Source organism: Sus scrofa, chromosome 6 (assembly GCF_054392235.1).
Source record: "Sus scrofa isolate SSC_HxYL_T2T_F1_AM1 chromosome 6, Sscrofa_HxYL_maternal_Yorkshire_Landrace_v2.0, whole genome shotgun sequence".
In the NCBI taxonomy this organism is placed as follows: Eukaryota; Metazoa; Chordata; class Mammalia; order Artiodactyla; family Suidae; genus Sus; species Sus scrofa.
Genome location: NC_139388.1, coordinates 66,547,338 through 66,570,115, shown reverse-complemented (window position 1 = coordinate 66,570,115; position 22,778 = coordinate 66,547,338). Strand labels below are relative to the sequence as shown.

The following is a 22,778-nucleotide window of genomic DNA, read 5'->3' as shown; positions in this document are numbered from 1 at the left end:
ACACACACACACACGAAGATACAGAATTTTTTTTGGCAGGAGGCAAAAAGAGTACATGCAGCCCCGAAAGCAGACAGCATGTCATATTAAGAGAGGAGAGTCTGATATGGAGGATATGCCAGCAGAAGTGACGAATTTTTAGGGAAATAAACCCAATGCTCCTTAGGGGCTAAAACCTTGAAACCGGAATTTGACACAAGCAACCAAGAACTGATAATGTTGCGGTAGGAATCTTGGTCAGGACCTCAGAGTGATCACTCTGAATGGCTGGAGTTCCTGTTTTATTTTATTACGGCCGCACCTGTGGCACATCACAGTTTCCAGGCTAGAAGTCGAATCGAAGTCACGGCTGCCAGCCTATACCACAGCCACGGCAACACTGGATCCGAGCCGCGTCTGTGACCTACACCCCAGCTCACAGCAACGCCGGGTCCTCAACCCACGGAGCAAGGCCAGGGGTCGAACCCATGCCCTCATGGATCCTAGTCAGGTTCGTTAACCGCTGAGCCACGACGGGAACTCCTGGAGTTTGTGTTTTAAAGGGACGGCCAGGAGAACAGTTGAAGGAGTTTAGGTTTGGAAACGTGGCCAAACAGCTCAACGAGGCCTGGGTGTGTGATGATCAAATTTTCTTAGATCAGCTGGATGGGCTGCAACCCAGCTAGGCAGCCGAGCGGGAGCCTTATAACATATTCACCTGCACGGAATGTTGCCACTGAGAGGGAACCACAGTACAGTGTCAACTACTGATTAGCTGTGGAGGGAGTGCTCAAGAGGCCGGGTGTCAAATGCGGTAAGAGAGAGCCAAGGAACCACCGCATCACCATGTAGGGGTGTTCATGGCCGGCAGTGTCCCTGGCCTAGGATGTTATTTACCCAAAGCGGATGGCACCAAGCTATGAAAAGCCAGACAACCTAGCTTTGGTTCCATGGGTGCCCTAACCTGAGCCAACAAGCGCCCACTGAAGTATGGGCACCGTGTGGAACAGGGGACGTTCCTATTTCAGGTCTGCAGGGTTGCAGGGAGCCCACAACCCGTGAGATGAGCCCAATTTTATTTTTTTCATTTCATTTGTAGGAACCGCACCCACAGCACATGGGAGTTCCCAGGCTAGGGGTCATCTCGGAGCTGCAGCTTCTGGCCTACGCCACAGCCATAGCCATGCCAGATCCAAGCTGCATCTATGACCTAGACCGCAGCTCATGGCAACACCAGATGCTTAACCCACTACACGAGGCCAGGGAATGAACCTGCATCCTCATGTATGCTAGTTGGGTTTGTTACCACAAGCCACAAGGGGAACTCTGAGACAAGCCCAGTGTTAATTTTTCTTGGCTTCTCTGCTTATTCACACTGTTAGGGGTGTGGGTCCTGGAGCCATGATCTTACTTCCTGAGTTGTTGTGTTTTTTGTTTTTTTTTTTTTTGGTTGTGTTGGTGGCATATGGATGTTTCTGGTTTGAACTTGCACCACACCAAGGACCCAAGCCATTGCAGTGACATTAGATCCGTAACTGCGCCATAAAAGCACTCCCCGAGCGAGATTATTATGGGACTAGTGCATTTGGGTGGGAGCAGAGGGCCCAAGGGCTGGGAATTTAGTACAATGAGATCCAGTGGCCAGAGGGAGGCCTGTGTATAGGGTCTTATTTTATATGGCCATAAGGTTTATTTAAATAAGCTACTGCAGCACACTGTGAGACCAGCAGCCTGGAACTGATGGGGAAGGTGAAATGTCTAATGAATGATTTGTGCTGGGGGAAGAGCTTTGCTTGCTGAGGATAAGGGGCAGAATTCTGAAGGGAAGGAGGACTGCTCTTTTTTTTTTTAAGGGCCGCACCCGTGGCATATGGAAGTTCTCAGACTAAGGGTCAAATCAGAGCCGCAGCTGCGGCCTACCCCACAGCCATAGCGATGCCAGATCTGAGCTGTGTCTGAGACCTACACCGCAGCTCATGGCAATGCTGGATCCTAACCCACTGACTGGGGCCAGGGATTGAACCCACAGCAGAAACTCCCTGGACTGTTTCTGTGAGGCTCCGCATGGTGGCTTCGACAGTGGCCTATCTGGTGGAGGTCAAGTGAGATATCCAGAGGTAGCCGCCACTGTCAAGTCTCAGGAAGTGGCACTAGTAGCGGGGGATGGTGGCCTGATGTCGATTTGCCAGGGACTCTAGCAGTGAGATGCCCCTGGGATGGTATACCTCTATGTCATTACTAATGACACGTGTTCACACATGGAGGGCATTGACTTGTCACCATGCTGATGGTGGCAGAGGAATGGAAAAGCCATTTGTGTGCAGCCCAAGCTTCAAGGAAAGAGGTTCCTGTATGACTGTTGTATGAGTGCACTGGACCACAGGTGGCATGGGGAGGGTCATCTGACAAAGTTTTTGAGTTTTTACAATTTGTCCTAAATTTGGAAATTCAAATGGATTAAGCTGTCTGAGCCGTGGTGTGGGGAAAGATGTATGCAACTTTAATCTGTACCTTTGGAGTAAAATGTTTGTTTGTCTTGCCACACTTGCAGCATGCAAAATTTCTGGGGCCAGGGAACAAACCCATGCCACAGCAGTGCCAATGCCAGATCCTTAACCTGCTGTGCCACCAGGGAACTCCAGAATGGCCTTGTTCATGTGAATTATGTGAGGTAGAGGGGCCTCAAGGGATGGGATCAACATAGCAATGGCCACCACGAGATGCCATTCCCCCTGGGACCCTGAACATGTACGGTGCTATCTCAGGTCTGAAGAAAACTGGTTACTTCCACTTCAAGTTCCTGAACCCGATTTGTATGTTAAAGACATTTTGAGGAGTTCCTACCATGGTGCAGTGGGTTAAGGATCTGGTGTTGCTGCAGCTGCAGCCTAGGTGGCAAAAAAAAAAAAAAAAATCCTAGTTTATATGCACTGGGTCACTTCAGAAATTAGGGGGCTATGGAGTTCTCTTGTGGCTTATCAGGTAAAGGATCCAGTATTGTCACTGCAGTGGCTCAGGTCACTGCCACGGTGCAGGTCTGATCCTTGGCCCAGGAACTTCCAAAAGCTGCAGGCGAAGCAGAAAAAAAAAAATTAAAATTTGCTCCTCTGTTAACTGTGGGTGATAATATCGAGAATATCTAGAGATAATAACACCGTTGTGGTGCAGCAGAAACGAATCCGACTAGTATCCATTAGGATGCGGGTTCGATCGCTGGCCTCGCTCAGTGGGTTAAGGATCAGGCGTTGCTGTGAGCTGTGGTGCAGGTCACAGACACAGCTCGGATCTGGCATTGCTCTGGCTGTGGCGTAGGCCGGCAGCTGCAGCTCCAATTCAACCCCTAGCCTGTGAACCTCAATATGCCACAGGTGTGCCCTAAAAAGAAACATTTTCAAAGTTGGGGTTTGTTCTAGAATTCCCTTGTGGTGCAGTGGGTTAAGGATTCCACTTTGTTGCTACTGAGGCTCAAGTCACTGCTATGGTGCAGGTTCAATCCCTGACTCAGGAACTTCTGCAAAAGTTTTTTTTTTTTTTTTTTTTTCCACAAGAATTGTCTGTACTTCAAGTATCTTGCCTGTTCTGCTTCTGTTTCTTGTATAATTTAAGTATTTAACTGAATAACTTAACAGAATAAGTGCCATTATTATATATTGTCTTTCGTTTCCTATGAAAATTTCGGTTTCACAGATATAAGAATGTATCAAAACATCAAACATACATCTTAAATATGAGTACTTTATATGTTCAATTACACCTTCATTAAAGAAATATTCAAAACATGTCACTTCCTAATAAAGTTACTATTTAATTATCATCTGTGTCTTACTGTAGCTACTGGTCCTATATGGCAGAATTAGAATGACGTGCCTCCAGTAACTCTTCCTAACTCCATGTTCAGTGACATTATGCTGGCACTTTTGAAATTGCCCTTGGCTTCAGCAAGAGGTGCTGGAAAGACTGGACAGCTGCATGTAAACCAATGAAACTAGAACATGCCCTCACACCATGCACAGTTTAAAAATAAGCTCAAAATGGCTTAAAGACATAAACATTAGACACCGTAAAACTCCTAGAAGAGAACACAGGGAAAACACTCTCTGACATCAACCGTACACATGTTTTCTTAGGTCAGACTCCAAAGGCAATAGAAATAAAAACAAAAACCAGTGGGACCTAATCAAACTTAGAAGCTTTTGCATGGCAAAGGAAACCAAAAAAAACAAAGACAACCTATGGAATGGGAGAAAAGAGGTGCAAATGATGCAACCAACAAGGACTTAGTCTCCAAAATATACAAATGACTCACACAACTCAACAGCAAACAATAAACAACCCAATCAAAAAATGGGCAGAAGACCTAAAGAGACATTTCTTCAAAGAAGACATATGGATGGCCAGTAGGCACATGAAAAAATGCTCAACATCACTAATTAGTAGAGAAATGCAAATTAAAACACAATGAGGTACCACCTCGCACCAGTCAGAACGGATATCATTAATAAGTCTACAAATAACAAATGCTGGAGAGGGTATGGAGCAAAGGGAACCCTCTTACACTGCTGGTGGGAATGTAAATTGGTACAACCACTATGGAAAACAGTATGGAGGTTCCTCCAAAAACTAAATACAGAACTAGCATATGATCCAGCAATCCCAAACCTGGGCATATATCCAGACAAAAGTACAATTCAAAAAGATACATGCACCTGAGTGTTCATAGCAGCACTATCCACAATAGAGAAGACACTGAAATGATGTCTGTTGACAGACGAATGGATTAAGAAGTGGTACATATACACAAGGGACTACTACTCAGCCATAAAAATGAACTAAATAATGCCATTTCAGCAACATGGATGCAACCAGAGATTCTCATACTTTTTTTTTTTTTTTTTTTTTTTTTTTTGTCTTTTTGGGGGCCACACCCATAGCATATGGAAGTTCCCAGACTAGGGGTTGAACTGGAGCTACAGTTGCCAGCCTACACCACAGCCATGGCCATGAAAGAACCAAGCTGTGTCTGCAACCTAACCACAGCTCTCAGCAATGCCAGATGCTTAATCCCCTGAGCGAGGCCAGGGACTGAACACTTGTCTTCGTGGACACTAGTGGACACTAATCAGAGGAGTTACCACTGAGCCACTACTGGAACTCCTAGAGATTCTCACACTAAGTGAAGTCAGATAGAGAAAGACAAATACCATGTGACACCACTTATAGGTGTAATCTAAAATGTGGCACAAATGAACCTAATTACAGGACAGAAACAGACTCACAGAATGGAGGACAGACTGGTGGTTGCCAAGGGAGGGAGAAGTTCTGGGGACTGGGTTTGTAGATGAAAACTATTACATTTAGAATGGTTAAGCAATGGAGTCCTGCTGTACAGCACAGGGAACTCTATCCAATCTCTTGTGATGGAACATGATGGAAGATAATATGAGAAAAAATATACATACATGGGTATGACTTGGTCACTTTGCTGTATAGCAGAAATTGACACAACATTGTAAATCAACCTATCCTTTAAGAAAAAAAAATTTAACAAAAGAAACTGGCCATAGTGGGAATATTTATATCAGGGGAATTGGAAAACACTACTAACTAGGACTTAACTATATTATTGAAAGACTAGACTGAAGAATATATGAACAATGCATTTTAAACTTATAAGTATATTGTGTATGTGATAATTACACTGTATAGAATGCAGTGTTCCACAAAAATTGAGGAACAAAAATAAGCTGATTACTTGCTAATGAAAAGGAACATATCCCCAACACAGAAAAGTAAAATAAGCATAAGATATGAACAGACATTTTACCCAGAAGAAACATAGGAGTTCCTATGGTAGCAGAGCAGAAATGAATCCAACTAGGAACCATGAGTTTTTGGATTCAATCCCTGACCTCACTTAGTGGGTTAAGGATCCGGCGTTGCTGTGAGCTATGGTGTAGGTCGCAGACACGGCTTGGATCCTGCACTGCTGTGGCTATGGAGTAGGCCGGCAGCTATAGCTCCAAATGGACCCCTAGCCTGGGAACTTCCATATGCCGCAGGTGTGTCCCTGCAGAGACAAAAAAACAAACAAAAAAAAAGCTTTACAAAATGGTTCAAAAGATAAATCTAGATATTCCACTCTTTTCAGAAAATCAGGTCTGGCAATCCTATACTGCCCCTTTTCTGATGACCTTGGAGAAGCCTTGCCCTAGTGGTATCAAATACTGATGAACAATGGATCCCTTCCCACCTGCATTAAGAGAAATACTGGCTGGTCACACAGACACACTGTGGACTAAAGGATCTAATCTCTATATGTCTGTTTCTCTGCCTGTGCAGCAATGGCCTTTAGCTGAATATCCCAGAGAAGCTATAGGAATCCACAAAACCAGAGCTTACTTTCTCTGACAGTGATCTCAGCCACAAAAGATACATATGCCTGGAGGTTTTGAGAATTTCCGTGCATCTGTGCACAGTGATACTGCACAGTCACAGGAGCATTTGCTGATGCAATTTTATTTTTTTCATATTACTGCTGCAACTGCAGCATATGGAAGTTTCAGAGCCAGGGGTTGAACTGAAGGTGTGGCTGCCAGCCTACAACACAGCCACAGCAATACCAGATCCAAGCCACATCTGCAACCTCTGCTGCTAAAATGCAGTGGGAAATCCTTAACCCACTAAGCAAGGCCAGAGATTGCACCCACATCCTCACGGACACTATGTCGTGTTCTTAACACACTGAGCCACAACAGGAACTCCTGATGCAATTTTAGAAGAGGCACACTCTGTCTACTTCACTGCAGTCTCTTCCGCTCCAGTGTTACTTTACCAATACGGTTCCCCTGACCCTAGTCTTACAGTGGCACTATCTAGTGAATTCTGGGGATCAGTGCATGTGGCTCTTTTGCAGGATAACTGCGAAGCATATTATGGGATATTCCCTGTGAACAAGAAAAACAATACATGTTGTTCCCAGAAGCACTGGAGGTTGCCAAAACTTCCCAGCTCCTCAGGGTTCTCTGAGCACACACACAAAAATTCCTGATACACAGTCCTGTATGGCTGTGGCTGTGGTGTAGGCCGGCAGCGGTAGCTCTGATTGAACCCCTAGCCTGGGAACCTCCATGTACCACAGGTACGGCCCTAAAAATAAAAACACTAGAGCCCTCAGACTTCCTGTGTGTCTCCACAGTATAACTACTTGGCATTGCTTCCACAGTCCACTAATTAGGACCACAAAGCTCTGCAGTTTTTCCTAGGAGACCCTGGGCAACAATGCATATTGGGCAAAAACCAGAGAGTTATATTCTTCAATCATACTGACATGTGAGGCACATGAAGCAGGGGACCCCTATGAAAACTGTGTGGTCCTAAATGCTGGTGGAGTCCTGCTGTTTTCAGGTCACCTCACAGTGAATAGAACCCCAAGACCAAAAGTGGCTCAAGCATTAACGCTTTATTATCGCAAAATGCAAAGCAATATACCGCATGCAGTTTCCAGGCTGGGGACTTGGAGGCTGGGGAAGATCCAAGATCAATGTCACTAGAAACTAACATGTCCTTGGAGTTCCCGTCATGGCTCAGTGGTAACGAAGCCAACTAATATCTATGAGGACACAGGTTCGATCCCAGGCCTCATTCAGTGGGTTAAGGATCTGGCATTGCTGGGAGCTGTGGTGTAGGTCACAGACGAGGCTCGGATCTCGAGCTGCTGTGCCTGTGGTGTAGACTGGCAGCTGCAGCTCTGATTTGACCCTTAGACTTTCACATGCCACAGAAGTAGCCCTAAAAAGACAAACACACACACACACATTACTAACATGTCCTTGAAAATGCAATCTTTCCTGGCAAGTCACCAACAGAACTCAGATTGGGTCCACTGGGCCAAAACTGGGTCAGGTCCATGCCTTCATTCGGAAGTGAGAAGGGAATGAGGACCCCACCTTTAAGACTACACATTATTTCCCCCTGAAAATGGGGATGATACAAAGGTCAGCTTCCCTAAGCAGACTGGGAGGTAACGTTTGCATACTGTGAGGACCTGCCAGGAGGCAGAGGTGAAATGAATTGTGCCATAGAATTGGCAGTGACATAATCTGGCAAGGGTCCTGGGCAGGTGCGACAGTATTACACCGGTCCTTAAAGGTTCTCACATACCTGGGACTTAAGGGGAATCTCCGCATTTCAGATTTTCAGATGTAGGGATTTGATTTAGGTAGATGGCTCCGTGACAACTTCTCTCCTTCTGTGTAATTACACTAGAAGGAAACTGCATATCCCAGCATATCTAAGGCCGTTCACAATTGTGAAGTCTCTGGTATTGAATGAGATCAGATGAGCAGCTAAGGGATTTCCCACATTCATTGCACTCATAAGACATATTTTCCAGTGCGAACTTTCTGCTGCTAAATGTGGCTACAACTGTGGCTAAAGGATTCTCCACACTCCTTTATCCAGTGTGAACTCTCAGGTGTTTAACAACACGTTAGATTTGCAGCTAAGTGATTTTCCACACTCTTCACTGATGAGGTCGTTCCCCACTGTGAACGCTCCAGTGGTAAATGAGGCTGAACTTTCAGCTGAAAGACTTCCCACAGTCTTTGCAGCCATAAGGCCTTTCTCCACTATGAATTTTCTCTTTTTTTTTGCCATTTCTTGGGCCACTCCCGCGGCATATGGAGGTTCCCAGGCTAGGGGTCTAATCGGAGCTGTAGCTGCCAGCCTATGCCAGAGCCACAGCAACACAGGATCCAAGCCGCGTCTGCAACCTACACCACAGCTCACGGCAACGCCAGATCGTTAACCTACTGAGCAAGGGCAGGGACCGAATCCGCAACCTCATGGTTCCTAGTCGGATTCGTTAACCACTGCGCCACGACGGGAACTCCTCCACTATGCATTCTCTGATGTTGAAGGAGGATGGATCTTTGACTAAAGGATTTCCCACACTCTCCACAGTCATAAGGCCTTTCTCCAGGGTGACCTCTTAGGTGATCAATGAGGTTCGATTTGCAGCTAAAGGATTTTTCACACTCTTGACATTCATAAGACTTTTCTCCAGTATGAACTCTCAGGCAGATAATGAGGTGAGGTTTGCAGCTAAACGATTTTCCACATTCTCTACACTTATAAGGCCTTTCTCCTGTGTGGACTTTTTGATGTGAACTGAGACTGGCGCTTTGCTTAAAGGATTTCCCACATTTACTGCACTCATAAGGCCTTTCTCCAGTATGACGTCTCCTGTGGTGAATGAGCGTGGAGCTTCGGCTGAAGGATTTTCCACAATCACCACACTGATAAAGCCTTTCTCCAGGTTGACCTTTCTGATGATGTATGAGGTTGGATCTTTGACTAAAAGATTTTTCACATTCCCTGTATTCATAAGCTTTTTCTCCAGTATGAACTTTCCAATGGCTATTAAGGCTATAGCTTTGGCTAGAAGATTTCCCACATTCATGGCACTCATAAGGCTTCTCTCCTGTGTGAACCCTCTGATGCTGAATAAGGTTAGATCTTTGACTGAAAGATTTCCCACATTCCCTGCACTCATAAGGTTTTTCTCCCGTGTGAACTTTCTTATGGCTATTGAGGCTGTAGCTTTGGCTAAAGGATTTCCCACATTCGCTGCACTCATAAGGCCTTTCTCCAGTGTGGACTTTCTGGTGCTGAATGAGGTTACATCTTCGGCTACAGGCTTTTCCACATTTGCTGCACTCATAAAGCACTTCTCTAGTGAGGAGTCTTTGGTCCTCAACTAGTGTTTCTGTGTAACTGAAGGCTTCATTGTCTTCTCCCACCGTGAAAGGCAGCCTCACACTCATTACTGTCCTTTGTCTCTTCAGTGTGAGTCACTGGTTGATGGAAGAATTCCACACTGGCTAAGAAGTCGTTGCCAATCTCCCCACAGGAAAAGGATCTCCCTGACACATGCGTTGTGCAGCTCTTTACCAACAAGGCTCTGTGCACAGAACTTCTGAAGGGTATCTCTCTAAAGTGCTGTCCCTGGTACTGCTGAAGCTTGGCAGGGAAATTCTGATGCCCATCCGTGTATGGCTTCTGCCCAAGATGTGTTCCTTGGTGCTCAGGCAAGTGCAAGATATCGCTCAGGAGTGGGCCACACATCTCAAAGGCCTGGGCCTTCTGGTGAGATGAATCTGCCTTGATGGTCTTGATCTGTGATACTCCTACAGAAATGCTCTGTTCAGAAGATGCTTCCTTATCTTCTGCTCCAGGCCAACAACCTGAAAGCAAAGAAGTGATGGTGAAATATATGTTAATGTTCTTGGGAGGGGGCAAAACATAATTTTTTTTTTTTTTTTTTACAAATTCACATTTGTAAAATGTGAATGTAATTCAACACATGAAAGAATCAGTCCAGGAAAGAGTTCTCAGGAAAACAGAGTTGGGGAGTTCCTGTCGTGGCTCAACGGATATGAATCTGACTACTGTCCATGAGGATGCAGGTTCAATCCCTAGCCTTGCTCAGTGGGTTCAGGATCTGGCATTGCAGTGAGTTATGGTGTAGGCTGCAGGTGCGGCTTAGATCTCGCCTTGCTGCAGCTGTGGCACAGGCTGGGCAGCTGCAGCTCCAATTCAACCCCTAGCCTGGGAACCTCCATGTGCTACGGGTGCAGCCTTAAACACACACACACAATAGGAAGAGAGTTGGGGTTAGCTTGAGGAAGCAACTGCTGTTCTTCCTGGGTCCTTAAGATCACAGAATGATGCAGGCCTCACCTGCCACAGGACACTAGGAAAGGGTGTGGCCCAGGGAGAAAAGTATGTTCTATAGCTCCATCTTCTGTCAATGGCTTTTAGTAGGATTCTAACTGCTGATGACATGTGATGTTGTGCAGAAGTCTAGTTCAGATCCAGAAGAATCTGACTGAAAAGGTGGTAAGTGGTATTTAAGGACTGCTGACATGTGCACACTTTAGGACATTACAAAACTGGAAAGCAGTGAGGTGGGAACAGTGTGAGGACGAGTGAGATAAGCAGTCCAGAGAGGTGAGGAGTAGGTCTCAGCAGGAGTCAGAATACAAATAACTAGTAGAAATGACAAGTTGGCAAAGTGTCAAGAAAGGAGAAAGACTGAAGTGGGGTGTGGCCACTGGCAATGGCATCACCAAAATACCAGTAAAACAGGACAGGTTCTTCATATGATTTCAACCAGGCCCTGAGGTCATGTCCATTCTGGGAAGAACAGAATATTCTTCCTCTAGTCCTAGCTGAGCTACTACTCCATGAGACAGATGATTCAATTCCTAAGAGAAGAATAGGACAGCTTAGTATCCAATACTGGCCTAGACAACGCAGCATACGAGATAACATAAGAAAGTTTTTTTATTATCACTATTGTTATTGTTATTGTCTTTATAGGGCTGTAACCTCATCATATCAAAGTTCCCAGGCTGGGGATCTAATTGGAGCTGTAGCTGCTGACCTATACCACAGCCACAACAACGCCAGATCTGAGTTGCATCTGCAACTTACATCACAGTTGACAGCAACGCTGAATTCTTGACCCACTGAGGGAGGCCAGAGATGGATCCCCCATCCTATTGGCTACTAGTAGGGTTTGTTACTGCTGAGCTACACTGGGAACCCTCAGGAATGTTTTTTATTTTATTTTATTTTATTTTTTAGGAGCATTTTTAAAATACTACAAAAAGTACCAATTAATGGGCACAGCTAGAACAAAGATGGCAGAGTAGTAAAACCAGGCGTTTCCCCACTGGGCAATAACTACACTGGTAGAATCAATGCAATGTAACAACTATGCAATGCTAAATTGCTTTAATTAGATTAAATGGAGCTCTTGTCGTTATCCCAATATTAAAAAACAGATAAAGATACTACAAGAAATGACATCTGCAGGCCAACACATATGACGATTACTGGTGAAAAATTAATCAACACAATACTAGCAAACTGTGTTCAGCAGTATAGTAAAGAGATTATACACCACAAACAATTGGGACTTATTTTTAAAATGCCAGGATGGTTCAACATACAAAATCTGATCAATGTAATATGTCACTTTAACAAAATGAGGAAAAAAAAACAATACATCAATCAATGCGCAGAAACCATTCCATGATGAAAATATTTATCAATAAACGTTAAACAGCTTAACATAAAGCAAGAAAAATTTAAAAACCACAGCAAATATTATACTCGATAGTGAAAGACTGAAAACTATTCCTCCAAGATCAGTAAGAAGAAAAGGATGACAGCTTCCGCTGCTACTATTCAACATAGTATTGGAACTTCTACCAGGGCAATTAGGCAAGAAAGACAAATAAATAAAGGGCATCCAAAAGAGAAATGAAGTGAAATCACCACAGCTCATGAATTCTTTTCAATTTTTTTTTTTTCCTTTTCTTTTTAGGGCTGCACCTGTGGCATATGGAAGTTCCCAGGCTAGGGGTCAAATTGGAGCTGCAGCTGTTGGCCTACGCTGCAGCCACACAAGATCTCAGCTGCATCTGTGACCTACACGACAGTTCATGGCAGCTCCGGGTCCTTAACCCAATGAGTGAGGCCAGAGATCAAACCCACATCCTCATGGATACTAGTCAGGTTCATTACCCCTGAGCCACAACAGAAACTCCAAAATCTTAAAGATTTCACCACAAAACTGCTAGAATAAATGAATATAGCCAAGGAGGAAGATATAAATAGAAGATGGAAAAATTTCTATAAACTAAACAATGAATAATCTGAGCAAGAAACAAAGAAAAGAATTTCATGATAAAAGTATCTGTCAAAAAAAATAAAATACTTGGAGTTCCCGTCGTGGTGCAGTGGTTAACAAATCCGACTAGGAACTGTGAGGTTGCGGGTTCAATCCCTGGCCTTGCTCAGTGGGTTAAGGATCCGGCGTTGCCGTGAGCTGTGGTGTAGGTCCCAGACACGGCTCAGATCCCGAATTGCTGTGGCTCTGGCGTAGGCCGATGGCTATAGCTCCGATTAGACCCCTAGCCTGGGAAACTCCATATGCCGTGGGAACGGCCCAAGAAATGGCAAAAAAGACAAAAAAATAAAAAAGTAAAAATAAATAAAATACTTAAGATAAACTTAACCAAGGAAATAAGACTTGTACAATAAAAAGTGTAAAATATTGCTGGAGTTGCCCTTGTGGCTCAGCGGTTTTTGAACCTGACTAGCATCCATGAGGATGCAGCTTCAATCCTTGGCCTCACTCAGTGGGTTAAGGATCCGGCGATGCTGTGAGCTGTGGTGGAGGTCGCAGACTCGGCTTGGACGTCGCATTGCTGTGGCTTTGGTGTAGGCTGGCAGCTGCAGCTCTGATTCAGCTCCTAGCCTGGGAACTTCCATATGCCATGGGTGCAGCCCTAAAACGAGGAACAAAAAAAAAGAAGTCATTGCTATCCAAGCTATCTACAGAGTCAATGCAATTCCTATCAAAACTCCAACAATGGGAGTTCGCATTGTGGCACAGTGGAAACAAATCTGACTAGTATCCATGAGGATGTGGGTTCAATCCCTGGCCTTGCTCAGTGGGTCCAGGATCCAGCATTGCCATGAGCTGTGGTGTCCATCACAGACACGGCTCAGATCTGCTATTACTGTGGCTATAGTGTAGGCTGGCAGCTGTAGCTCCAATTCAGCCTCTGGCCTGAGAACTTCCACATGCCATGGGTGCAGCCCTAAAAAGAAAAAAAAAAAAAAAAATTCCAACAAAGTTTTCTGTGGTAAAAGAAAAATTCATCTTAAAAGTAACATGGAATCTTGGAGTTCTCCTGTGGCACAACCTGTTAAGGATCCTGTGTTGTCACTGCATTGGCTCAGGTCATTGCTGTGGCACAGGTTTGATCCCTGGCTCAGGAATTTTCACATGCTGTGGGCCAGGCCAAAAACCAAACAAAAAAATGAACAAAGTTGGAGGAGTCACACTTCTAAATTTCAAATATCACTGCAAAGCTACAGTAATCAAAACAATATGATACTGATATCAAGGCACACAGACCAATGGGATAGAATAAAGAGCTCAGAAATAAACTCTCCTATATGGTTAAATGATTTTCAACAAGGCTGAGATGATTCCACAGGGAATGACAGAATTTTCAACAAATGATGCTAGAAGTGAATATCCATATGCATAAGAAGGAAGTTGGATGGACACAAGATAAATAAACTCAAAATGGATCAAAGATCTAAAGTTAAGAACTACAACTATATAAAACTCTTTTTTTTTTTTTGCCTTTTTTGAGGGCCGCTCCCGTGGCATATGGAGATTCCCAGGCTAGGGGTCTAATCGGAGTTGTAGCCACTGGCCTACACCAGAGCCACAGCAACGTGGGATCTGAGCCGCATCTGCGACCTACACCATAGCTCACGGCAACGCCAGATCCTTAACCCACTGAGCAAGGCCAGGGATCGAACCCGCAAACTCATGGTTCCTAGTCAGATTTGTTAACCACTGCGCCACGATGGGAACTCCTATATACAACTCTTAGGAGACAACACAGAATGTTACTTTGAAGTGCAACAGGTTAAGGATCTGGCATTGCTGCTGCCACAGCATATGTCCGAGATGCGGCTCTGATTTGATCCCTGGCCTGAGAACTTCCACTGGCTGCAGTGCAGCTAAAAAAGGAAAAAGGAAAAAAAAAAGGCAACTCACAGAATGGAAGAAAATATTTGCAAATCACATATCTGAGAAAGTGTAAATATTCAAAATATACAGAAAATTCCTGTGAGAAAAAAGAATGTATACATGTATGTGTAACTGCGTCACCATACTGTACAGTGGAAAATTGACAGAACACTGTAAACCAGCTATAATGGTAAAAAATAAAAATCATTATATAAAATAAATAAATAAATAAAGAGAACTAAAAAAAGAAAAGAAAATTCCTAAAACTCCATGCACACAAAAAAACAAGATTCAAAATTGGCAAGAGACTTGAAGAGACATTTTTTCCCAAAAGATATATAAACAGAGAATAAGCACATGAAAAGATGCTCACATCACTAGTTGTTAGAGAAATGCAAATCAAAACCACGATGAGATACTCCTTCACACTAATTAGGATGGGTTATAAAAACCCAAGTGTCAGCAAGGGTGGGAGAAACTATAATCTTTGTGTGGCTTCTGTAGGAAGTATGGTGATTCTTTCAAAAGTTTGTAAAAAGTTATCATACAGTGAATATATACAGAAGAATTGAAGCAGGAGAGTTCCCATTGTGGCGCAGTGGAAACGAATCCGACTAGGAACCATGAGGTTGCAGGTTCCATGCCTGGCCTTGCTCAGTGGGTTAAGGATCTGTCACTACCATGAGCTGTAGTGTAGGTCGCAGATGCAGCTTGGATCTAGCCTTGCTGCGGCTGTGGTGTAGGCTGGCAGCTGTAGCTCTGATTCGACCCCTAGCCTGGGAACCTCTATATGCCATGGGTATGGCCCTAAAGAGCAAAAAAAAAAAAAAAAAAAGCAGGGACACAAAAAAAGCTATCTGTAAACCCATGGTATTAACAGCATTATTCACAAGAACCAAGAAGGGGAAGGATCAACGATGGAATAAAGGGTAAAAAAAAAAAAAAAATGTAATACATACATACAATAAATATTCAGCCTTAAAAAAAAAGAAAATGTTAACAATGTTTCAACATAGATGAATCTTTACAATAGTATCTAAGTGAAGTAAGCCAGACATCAAAGGAAAACTACTCTATGATTCCACACATATAAGACACTCAGTGTAGTCAAATTTATAGACAGAGAAAGCAATGCAGTGGATGGGGAAGATGCTGTTTAAGGGTACAGAGTTTCTGTCCGTGAGATGAAGTTCTGTGGATGTATGACTGTGATGGTTGCACAATGAGAATGTACTAACGCCACTTAGAAGTGGAAAATATTTTGTTTTGTATATACTGCCACAATTAAAGAAAAAATAATGTAAAACAAAGCACAAAGAACCTCAGAGAAAGATCTTGCAAGAATTTTTTTTTTTTTTTTTTGTCCTTTGTCTTTTTAGGGCCACACCCTCCACATACGGAGGCTCCCAGGCTAGGGGCTGAAGCAGTGCTGTAGCTACCCAGCCTACACCATAGCCACAGCAATGCCAGATCTGAGCTGTGTCTGTGACCTATACTACAGCTCCCGGCAACACCGGATCCTTAACCCAGTGAGCAGGGCCAGGGATTGAACCCGTACCCTTATGTATACTAGTCGGGTTCATTAACCAATGAGCCATGCCGGAAACTCCCTGCAAGAATATTTGTTTAAGTAGTGACTGTGTAAATGACTACAATTCCAGGCATGGTGAGGCACAAATAAAGGAGAGGTATAGGAAGGGAGCGATACTTTGGAGCCATGGGGCTAGAAGGTCACCAAGCCTGGGAAAGGGTAAGACAGGTGGGATCCATGAGGCTGACCTCCAGAACAGTGATACCAAATCCTTCCCTGAGAGGCTTTGGGGCAGCTGGTGTTGGAGTGATAAAGGTGAGAAGGAAGCCTGCACTCAGACCAGCCCTAGTAACCACAGCATCTGCCCAGGGGTCTGGAGAAGGACGAAGTGTCCACAGTTTAGATGGAGACGTACCTAAGCCTGGAGAAAAGAGAAAGGCAGAGCCCTGCCCAGGCCTGAGGGGCACGTCTAAGACCTTACCCAGGGAGGATGGAAGCACAAAGGTCTCCAGCATCACATCCTGGTACAGGCATCTCTGAGCCTCATCGAGGAGATTCCACTCCTCCCAGGAGAAGTACAGCGCCACGTCCTCAAAGGTCACACGGCCCTGCCAGCACAGAGACAGATGAGACCTGCAACAGCCTCATTCCGGGGGACCCACAGTCCGCCTCCTCACACATCCACCCGTGGCCAGCCTGCCTCTTAAGAGGCCCAAATCAGAGGAGAGTCCAGATCCTGGGGCCCCTGGGGCTGTCCGCTCTCTCCTCTCACTCCCACTCCCCACTGTGGTCACTCTGCTGGCCACTCTGCAGCCAGAGGCAGCCTGTGAAGACCCAGAACGCATCACCTCCCTCAGCCCGTCCAGACCCCCCACCGCCTCCGGAACACAGCCCTAACTTCACAGGCAGTCACTCCAAGTCTGACCTACTCCCCACCTGCAAAGACAGGAGACCTCCAGACACTTCCCATTTCTCTCCTCAGCTTCCACATCTCGCCTCAAATGGGAACCCTTCCACACAACCCCTGGACTCCACTCAGGACCCTGACCTAGCATTCTCCAGGGTCTCCACCCACGCCCAAGGGCTGGGAAACTGCCAGGGGACAAGTCTCACGTCATCACAACTTTCCGGAGAAAACAGGGGCTGCCACCAGTGAGGGATGAGGACACCTCCACTTACCTGAGGAGGTTCCAAAAGCACTTCCGCAGCCATGGAAACCTGCGGGAAGAGGCAGGTCTTAGAGGGATGGGAGCATGGCGATTTTCCAGGGGCTCAGGCCTTCTCTGCACCCCTGGGAGGCACCCAGCCAGGGATCTGTCCTCGGGCCTACTGTCTAATCTCTCTCCCTCTTTTTTTTTTTTTTTTGTCGTTTCTAGGGCCGCACCTGCGGCATATGGAGGTTCCCAGGCTAGGGGGTCCAATCAGAGCTGTAGCTGCCCGCCTACACCACAGCCACAGCCAACACGGGATCCGAGCTGTGACTCCAACCTGCATCACAGCTCATGGCAACGCTGGATCCTTAACCCACGGAGTGAGGCCAGGGATCGAACCTGCAACCTCCTGGTTCCTAGTCGGATTCGTACCACTGAGCCACGACGGGAACTCCCCTACTGCCTAACCTCTGTATTGACTCTCAGCCGTCGTGTGTCCTTGCGGGGGGAGGGACCCCACCTCCTTCTGCTCAATGTCCTCAGCGGCCCTTCAATCTGGTCTATTGAACACACTCTGCGGGGGGGGGGGGTTCGAATCTAACTCAGATCATGTCTCTCTCCTCACAACTTCCATGGCTCCAAGGGTCTCAGGAAGGAAGGGTCAACTCGTCGGCCTGGCACCGCGTGGGCCACTCTCCGCAAACTCCGTCCCTTGCAGAAGCAACATGGACCCCGGGTTCCGCCAACCCTCCAGGCTCGGCCCGACCTCCAAGCCTCTGCACCCGCCGGTCCCTCCGCCTGCAACGGCTGCCACCCACCACCGCCTCACCGTCCTGGACCGGCTGCAGGCACGCGAGCAGGCGCCCCGCGCTCGGGGCCTCGGTGTCTGGCGGGTGAGGGCTGGGAGGCCCGAGCACGAGCGTTTCCCCGGGGGCGGGTCCCTCAGCGCGGCCGCCGCCCCCGGACCCACAGGGCGGGGCGGAGAGGGGACAGCCGAGCGTCGCGAGAGGCCCCGACGCCGCTGTCTCCTGCCGGCCTCGCAGGCGGCGATATCCCCGACCTTAGACGCGCCTCTCTTCCCTGGGGAGAAAGCCCCTGCTCCGGCCTTCCCTGTCACTTGAATCCCCAGCCTGAGTCCTCGACTTCCTTACCCACAATATCGCCAAAACGACCACAAACACCCACAACCACACAAACCTCCAAAACGGAAGTTCCGCCTTCACCCGCGTGCCCTTCAGGAAATGGTGAAATTCTGAATGCTTATTGGGTGCCCTTCACTGCCGCTCAATGCCTGGCATTCTGGGAAATGTAGTTCTCGCCGCTCACTAGCCTACTGAGGCTCCTGGCAGTCATCCTCCAAGAGAAGGGGCCAGTAGTGCCCCTGGGCTGCTCAGAACTGAGCGCTGAATTCTTCCAGTGGGAGAGAAACTTCGTGCCACAGCAACGCGGGATCCAAGCCAAAGCTCACGGCAATGTCAGATCCTTAACCCACTTAGGGAAGCCAGGAATCGAACCCACAACCTCATGGTTCTTATTCGGATTTGTTTCCGCTGCAGTGCAACAGGAACTCTGTCTTTTTCTTTCAACGGGATAAGTTGTTAAACTTCTGTTGAATTTCATGGAAATTGGGTAGGATTATATTTATACATGAAATAAGTTTGGCTAAATGTGCTAATGAAGCTATTTGCTGATTTCACGATTCCTTTTCTTTCTCAGTTGTTGCAAATGATTATTAAATTACATAACAATTTTAATGGTTCTTGCATTAATAATTACCAAATGCAGGAGTTCCCATCGTAACAGGGGAAACGAATCTAACTAGGAACCATGAGGTTGCGAGTTCAATCCCTGGTCTCTCTCAGTGGGTCAAGGATCTGGCATTGCCATGAGCTGTGGTATAGGTCACATACACGATCTGGCATAGGCTGGCAGGTGTAGCTCCGATTAGACCCCTAGCAGGGGAACACCCATATGCCGAGGGTGTGCCCCTAAAAACAAAAAAATTACCAAATGTGGTATCTTTCGGCGGGGGGGGGTGGGGTGGCGGAGGCACACATGCAGGATATGGAAGTTCCCAGGCCAGGGCTGAATCGGATCTGCAGCTGCTGGCCTACTCCACAGCCACAGCAACGCCAGATCCAAGCTGTGTCTGTGACCTACACTGCAGCTCATGGTGAGGCCAGATATTAAGCCTCTAGTGGAGCCAGGGGTCAAATCCGCATCCTCATGGATACTAGTTGTCGAGTTACTGCTGAGCCACGATCGGAACTTCCAGTTGGATCAATTACTAATTTGTATTTTTAATTATATAAGTTGCATGATTTTCAGGTCAAATTATTCTGCTAGAATTTGTGATATAATGGTGAATAAGAATAACTGTTGGGGAGTTCCCGTCGTGGCGCAGTGGTTAACGAATCCAACTAGGAACCATGAGGTTGCGGGTTCGGTCCCTGCCCCTGCTCAGTGGGTTAACGATCCGGCATTGCTGTGAGCTGTGGTGTAGGTTGCAGACACAGCTCGGATCCCGCGTTGCTGTGGCTCTGGTGTAGGCCGGTGGCTACAGCTCCGATTGGACCCCTAGCCTGGGAACCTCCATATGCTGCGGGAGCGGCCCAAGAAATAGCAAAAAAAAAAAAAAAGAATAACTGTTGATTTGTTTGTTTTTTTACCTTTTCTAGGGCCGCTCCTATGGCATGTGGAGGTTCCCAGGCTAGGGGTCTAATCAGAGCTGTAGTCGCTGGCCTACACCACCTGCTGCATTTGGAAATTCCCAGGGTAGGGGTCAAATTAGTGCTGCAAATGCCAGTCTAAGCCACAGCAACACTGGAACCTTCCACTGAGCAAGGCCAGGGATTGAGCCTGTATCCTCATGGACACTATGTCAGGTTCTTAACCCGATGACCACTACAGAAACTCCGACAGTTTTTTGTTTTTTGTTTTTTTTTTTTTTTTTTTTTGGCTTTTTGCTATTTCTTTGGGCCGCTCCCGCAGCATATGGAGGTTCCCAGGCTAGGGGTAGAATTGGAGCTGTAGCCACTGGCCTACGCCAGAGCTACAGCAACGCGGGATCCGAGCCACGTCTGCAACCTACACCACAGCTCACGGCAACGCCAGATCGTTAACCCACTGAGCAAGGCCGGGGATCGAACCCACAAGCTCACGGTTCCTAGTCGGATTCGTTAACTGCGCCACAATGGGAACTCCATGGAGACAACATTTTAAATGATACTTTTCCAGAATGTATAGTCCCCTGGTTATCATGGGACGTCAAAGGCAGATTACAGCAATCGGCTTCACAAGAGCAGAATATTTTCTTAATAGCTCAGTTAAGCTTGACTATAATGCAATAAAACAGCAAAGGACTATTCGGGAGGTGAGTTTTAGACAGTAAACACTAACCTCAATACACAAAACTAGCATAGGAGTCAAAACAGTCTTTTTCTTTAAAATTACCCTCATCTTTAACAAATACAGCCAAATTAGCATTGTAGAAAACACATTTTCTAACCATTTATTATTATTATTATTACTATTATTACTATTACTGGATTTGTCAGAGAGCCAGGAAGAAGCAAGCGGCAGTCTCGGATTCCCACAGCCCCGACTGTTTAATTCACAGTCATTGTTTACCAATCTTAACATCTGTGATTCAGGAGCCAACCCTTGTCATGATGCAAGGGCATCGGATGGCAAAAATCTGACAACGAGGGGTGACTTGTTGCAGAAGTAGAATGCACTTTATCTCCATGTGCCACGATCTCTACAGATTTTGTTTTTACCTTTGATTTGACAATATTTTCCTTGTGATTTAATCTACCAAATAATCCTAGTAGATTCAGTAATTTTTTCTGGGATGACTCAAAAACATCTGATCAAACAGAATCATAGATTATTGCTTAACATTACTTATTCACTCAACCAAAGTAACAAAGGATTTTAAAAGCAAACAAATCAAAGGCAAAGAAATTCACATGATCTGTTATCAAAAGCAGCATTTTAAGAAAAACTTCTTTTAACAGACTGAATCCAAATTCAAGTGTTTCAAGTTTTATCTTACTGTTAAAATGAGTTTGCTCCATTAAACTTAATTTTAACCTTAGTCAGTCCCAACCATGTTCAACATTCTTTTCTCAGTGTCTACTTCCCACAAACCTTTCATTGCTTTCTGTATCCATATTATAAACCCCTATCTTTCCATTCAAAATACCAAGCCATGAAACAGATTTACTATCCTTTTCCTTAATAAAATGTAATTCCAGAGTTCCCATTGTGGCTCAGCGGAAATGAATCTGACTAGTAACCACGAGGACTCGGGTTCAATCCCTGGCCTTGCTCAGCAGGTCAAAGACCCAGCTTTGCCCTGGGCTGTGGTGTAGGTCACAGATGCAGCTCGGATCTGGCGTGGCTGCAGCTGTGGCGTAGGCCTGCAGCTGCAGGTCCAATGTGACCCCTAGCCTGAGAACCTCCTTATGCCGAAGATGTAGCCCTAAAAAAAAAAAATAAAGAAAAGAGTAATTTCATTCCTCTGGCCTTCTTTACTGAAAACACACATCCCACTTTTTTTTTTTTTTTTTTTTTTTTTACTATTTCTTGGGCCGCTCCTGTGGCATATGGAGGTTCCCAGGCTAGGGGTCCAATCGGAGCTGTAGCCACCGGCCTACACCAGAGCCACAGCAACGCGGGATCCGAGCCACGTCTGCAACCTACACCACAGCTCACGGCAACGCCGGATCCTTAACCCACTGAGCAAGGGCAGGGACCGAACCCGCAACCTCATGGTTCCTAGTCGGATTCGTTAACCACTGCGCCACGACGGGAACTCCACATCCCACTTTTTGAGAGCAACCATGGATTGTCTTTTAGAAATTTTTAAAAACATGTGCTTTCTTATAGAGAACATCTCAGGGTGGCACCAAACCCACCGATTAATAGTCTTAAATGACTTTGGTTTTTCTGTTTAGTAACTTAAGTCTCAGTATCTCATTTGACTTCTATCAAATCTAGGTACAATAAGTTACGATACTTATGTTCCTGACTCCAAAGACATATCTATATTAATTAGATCCACAAACTTTTTTTTTAATGTTTTTTTTTGTTTGTTTGTTTGTTTGTTTGTTTGTTTTGTCTTTTGTCTTTTTTTGTTGTTGTTATTGTTGCTATTTCTTGGGCTGCTCCCGAGGCATATGGAGGTTCCCAGGCTAGGGGTTGAATCGGAGCTGTAGCCACCGGCCTACGCCAGAGCCACAGCAACTCGGGATCCGAGCCACGTCTGCAACCTACACCACAGCTCACGGCAATGCCGGATCGTTAACCCACTGAGCAAGGGCAGGGACCGAACCCACAACCTCATGGTTCCTAGTCGGATTCGTTAACCACTGCGCCACGACGGGAACTCCTAGATCCACAAACTTTAGTATTAGATGTTCATTTAATCCTGAATAGTTTCCTGTTCACGAGAACCTAAAATTAATTTACCTTAGTATTTTGAAGA

General features: G+C 45.8%; 3 protein-coding genes across 7 annotated transcripts in view; all 3 read right to left on the bottom strand.

Moving 5' to 3' along the window:
* ZSCAN4 (zinc finger and SCAN domain containing 4) overlaps positions 1–18,523 on the bottom strand; it is a 29,689-nt gene extending 11,166 nt beyond the window's left edge. The window contains exons 1-5 of one of the 5 annotated variants that reach the window (XR_014806866.1): positions 18,485–18,523; positions 17,316–17,354; positions 16,618–16,744; positions 8,140–10,223; positions 7,424–7,767 (exon numbers count right to left, since the gene is read on the bottom strand). Coding sequence is in view for 1 of the 5 variants with exons in the window: in XM_084962408.1 (XP_084818534.1) it covers positions 9,763–10,223; positions 16,618–16,744; positions 17,316–17,348 (621 nt within the window). In the remaining 4 variants the exon portion in view is untranslated. Of the gene's footprint in view, positions 1–7,423; positions 7,768–8,139; positions 10,224–16,617; positions 16,745–17,315; positions 17,355–18,105; positions 18,232–18,438 lie in introns of those variants that run through there. The other 4 variants (XR_014806865.1, XM_084962408.1, XM_084962407.1 and 1 more) reach the window with 4 other exon arrangements.
* The window catches only part of LOC110261339 (zinc finger protein 444), a 996,914-nt gene that overhangs the window by 824,265 nt on the left and 149,871 nt on the right, over positions 1–22,778 (bottom strand). The gene's annotated exons all lie outside the window — the stretch shown is intronic.
* Positions 1–22,778, bottom strand: part of LOC100737142 (uncharacterized) — a 117,529-nt gene that overhangs the window by 58,048 nt on the left and 36,703 nt on the right. The gene's annotated exons all lie outside the window — the stretch shown is intronic.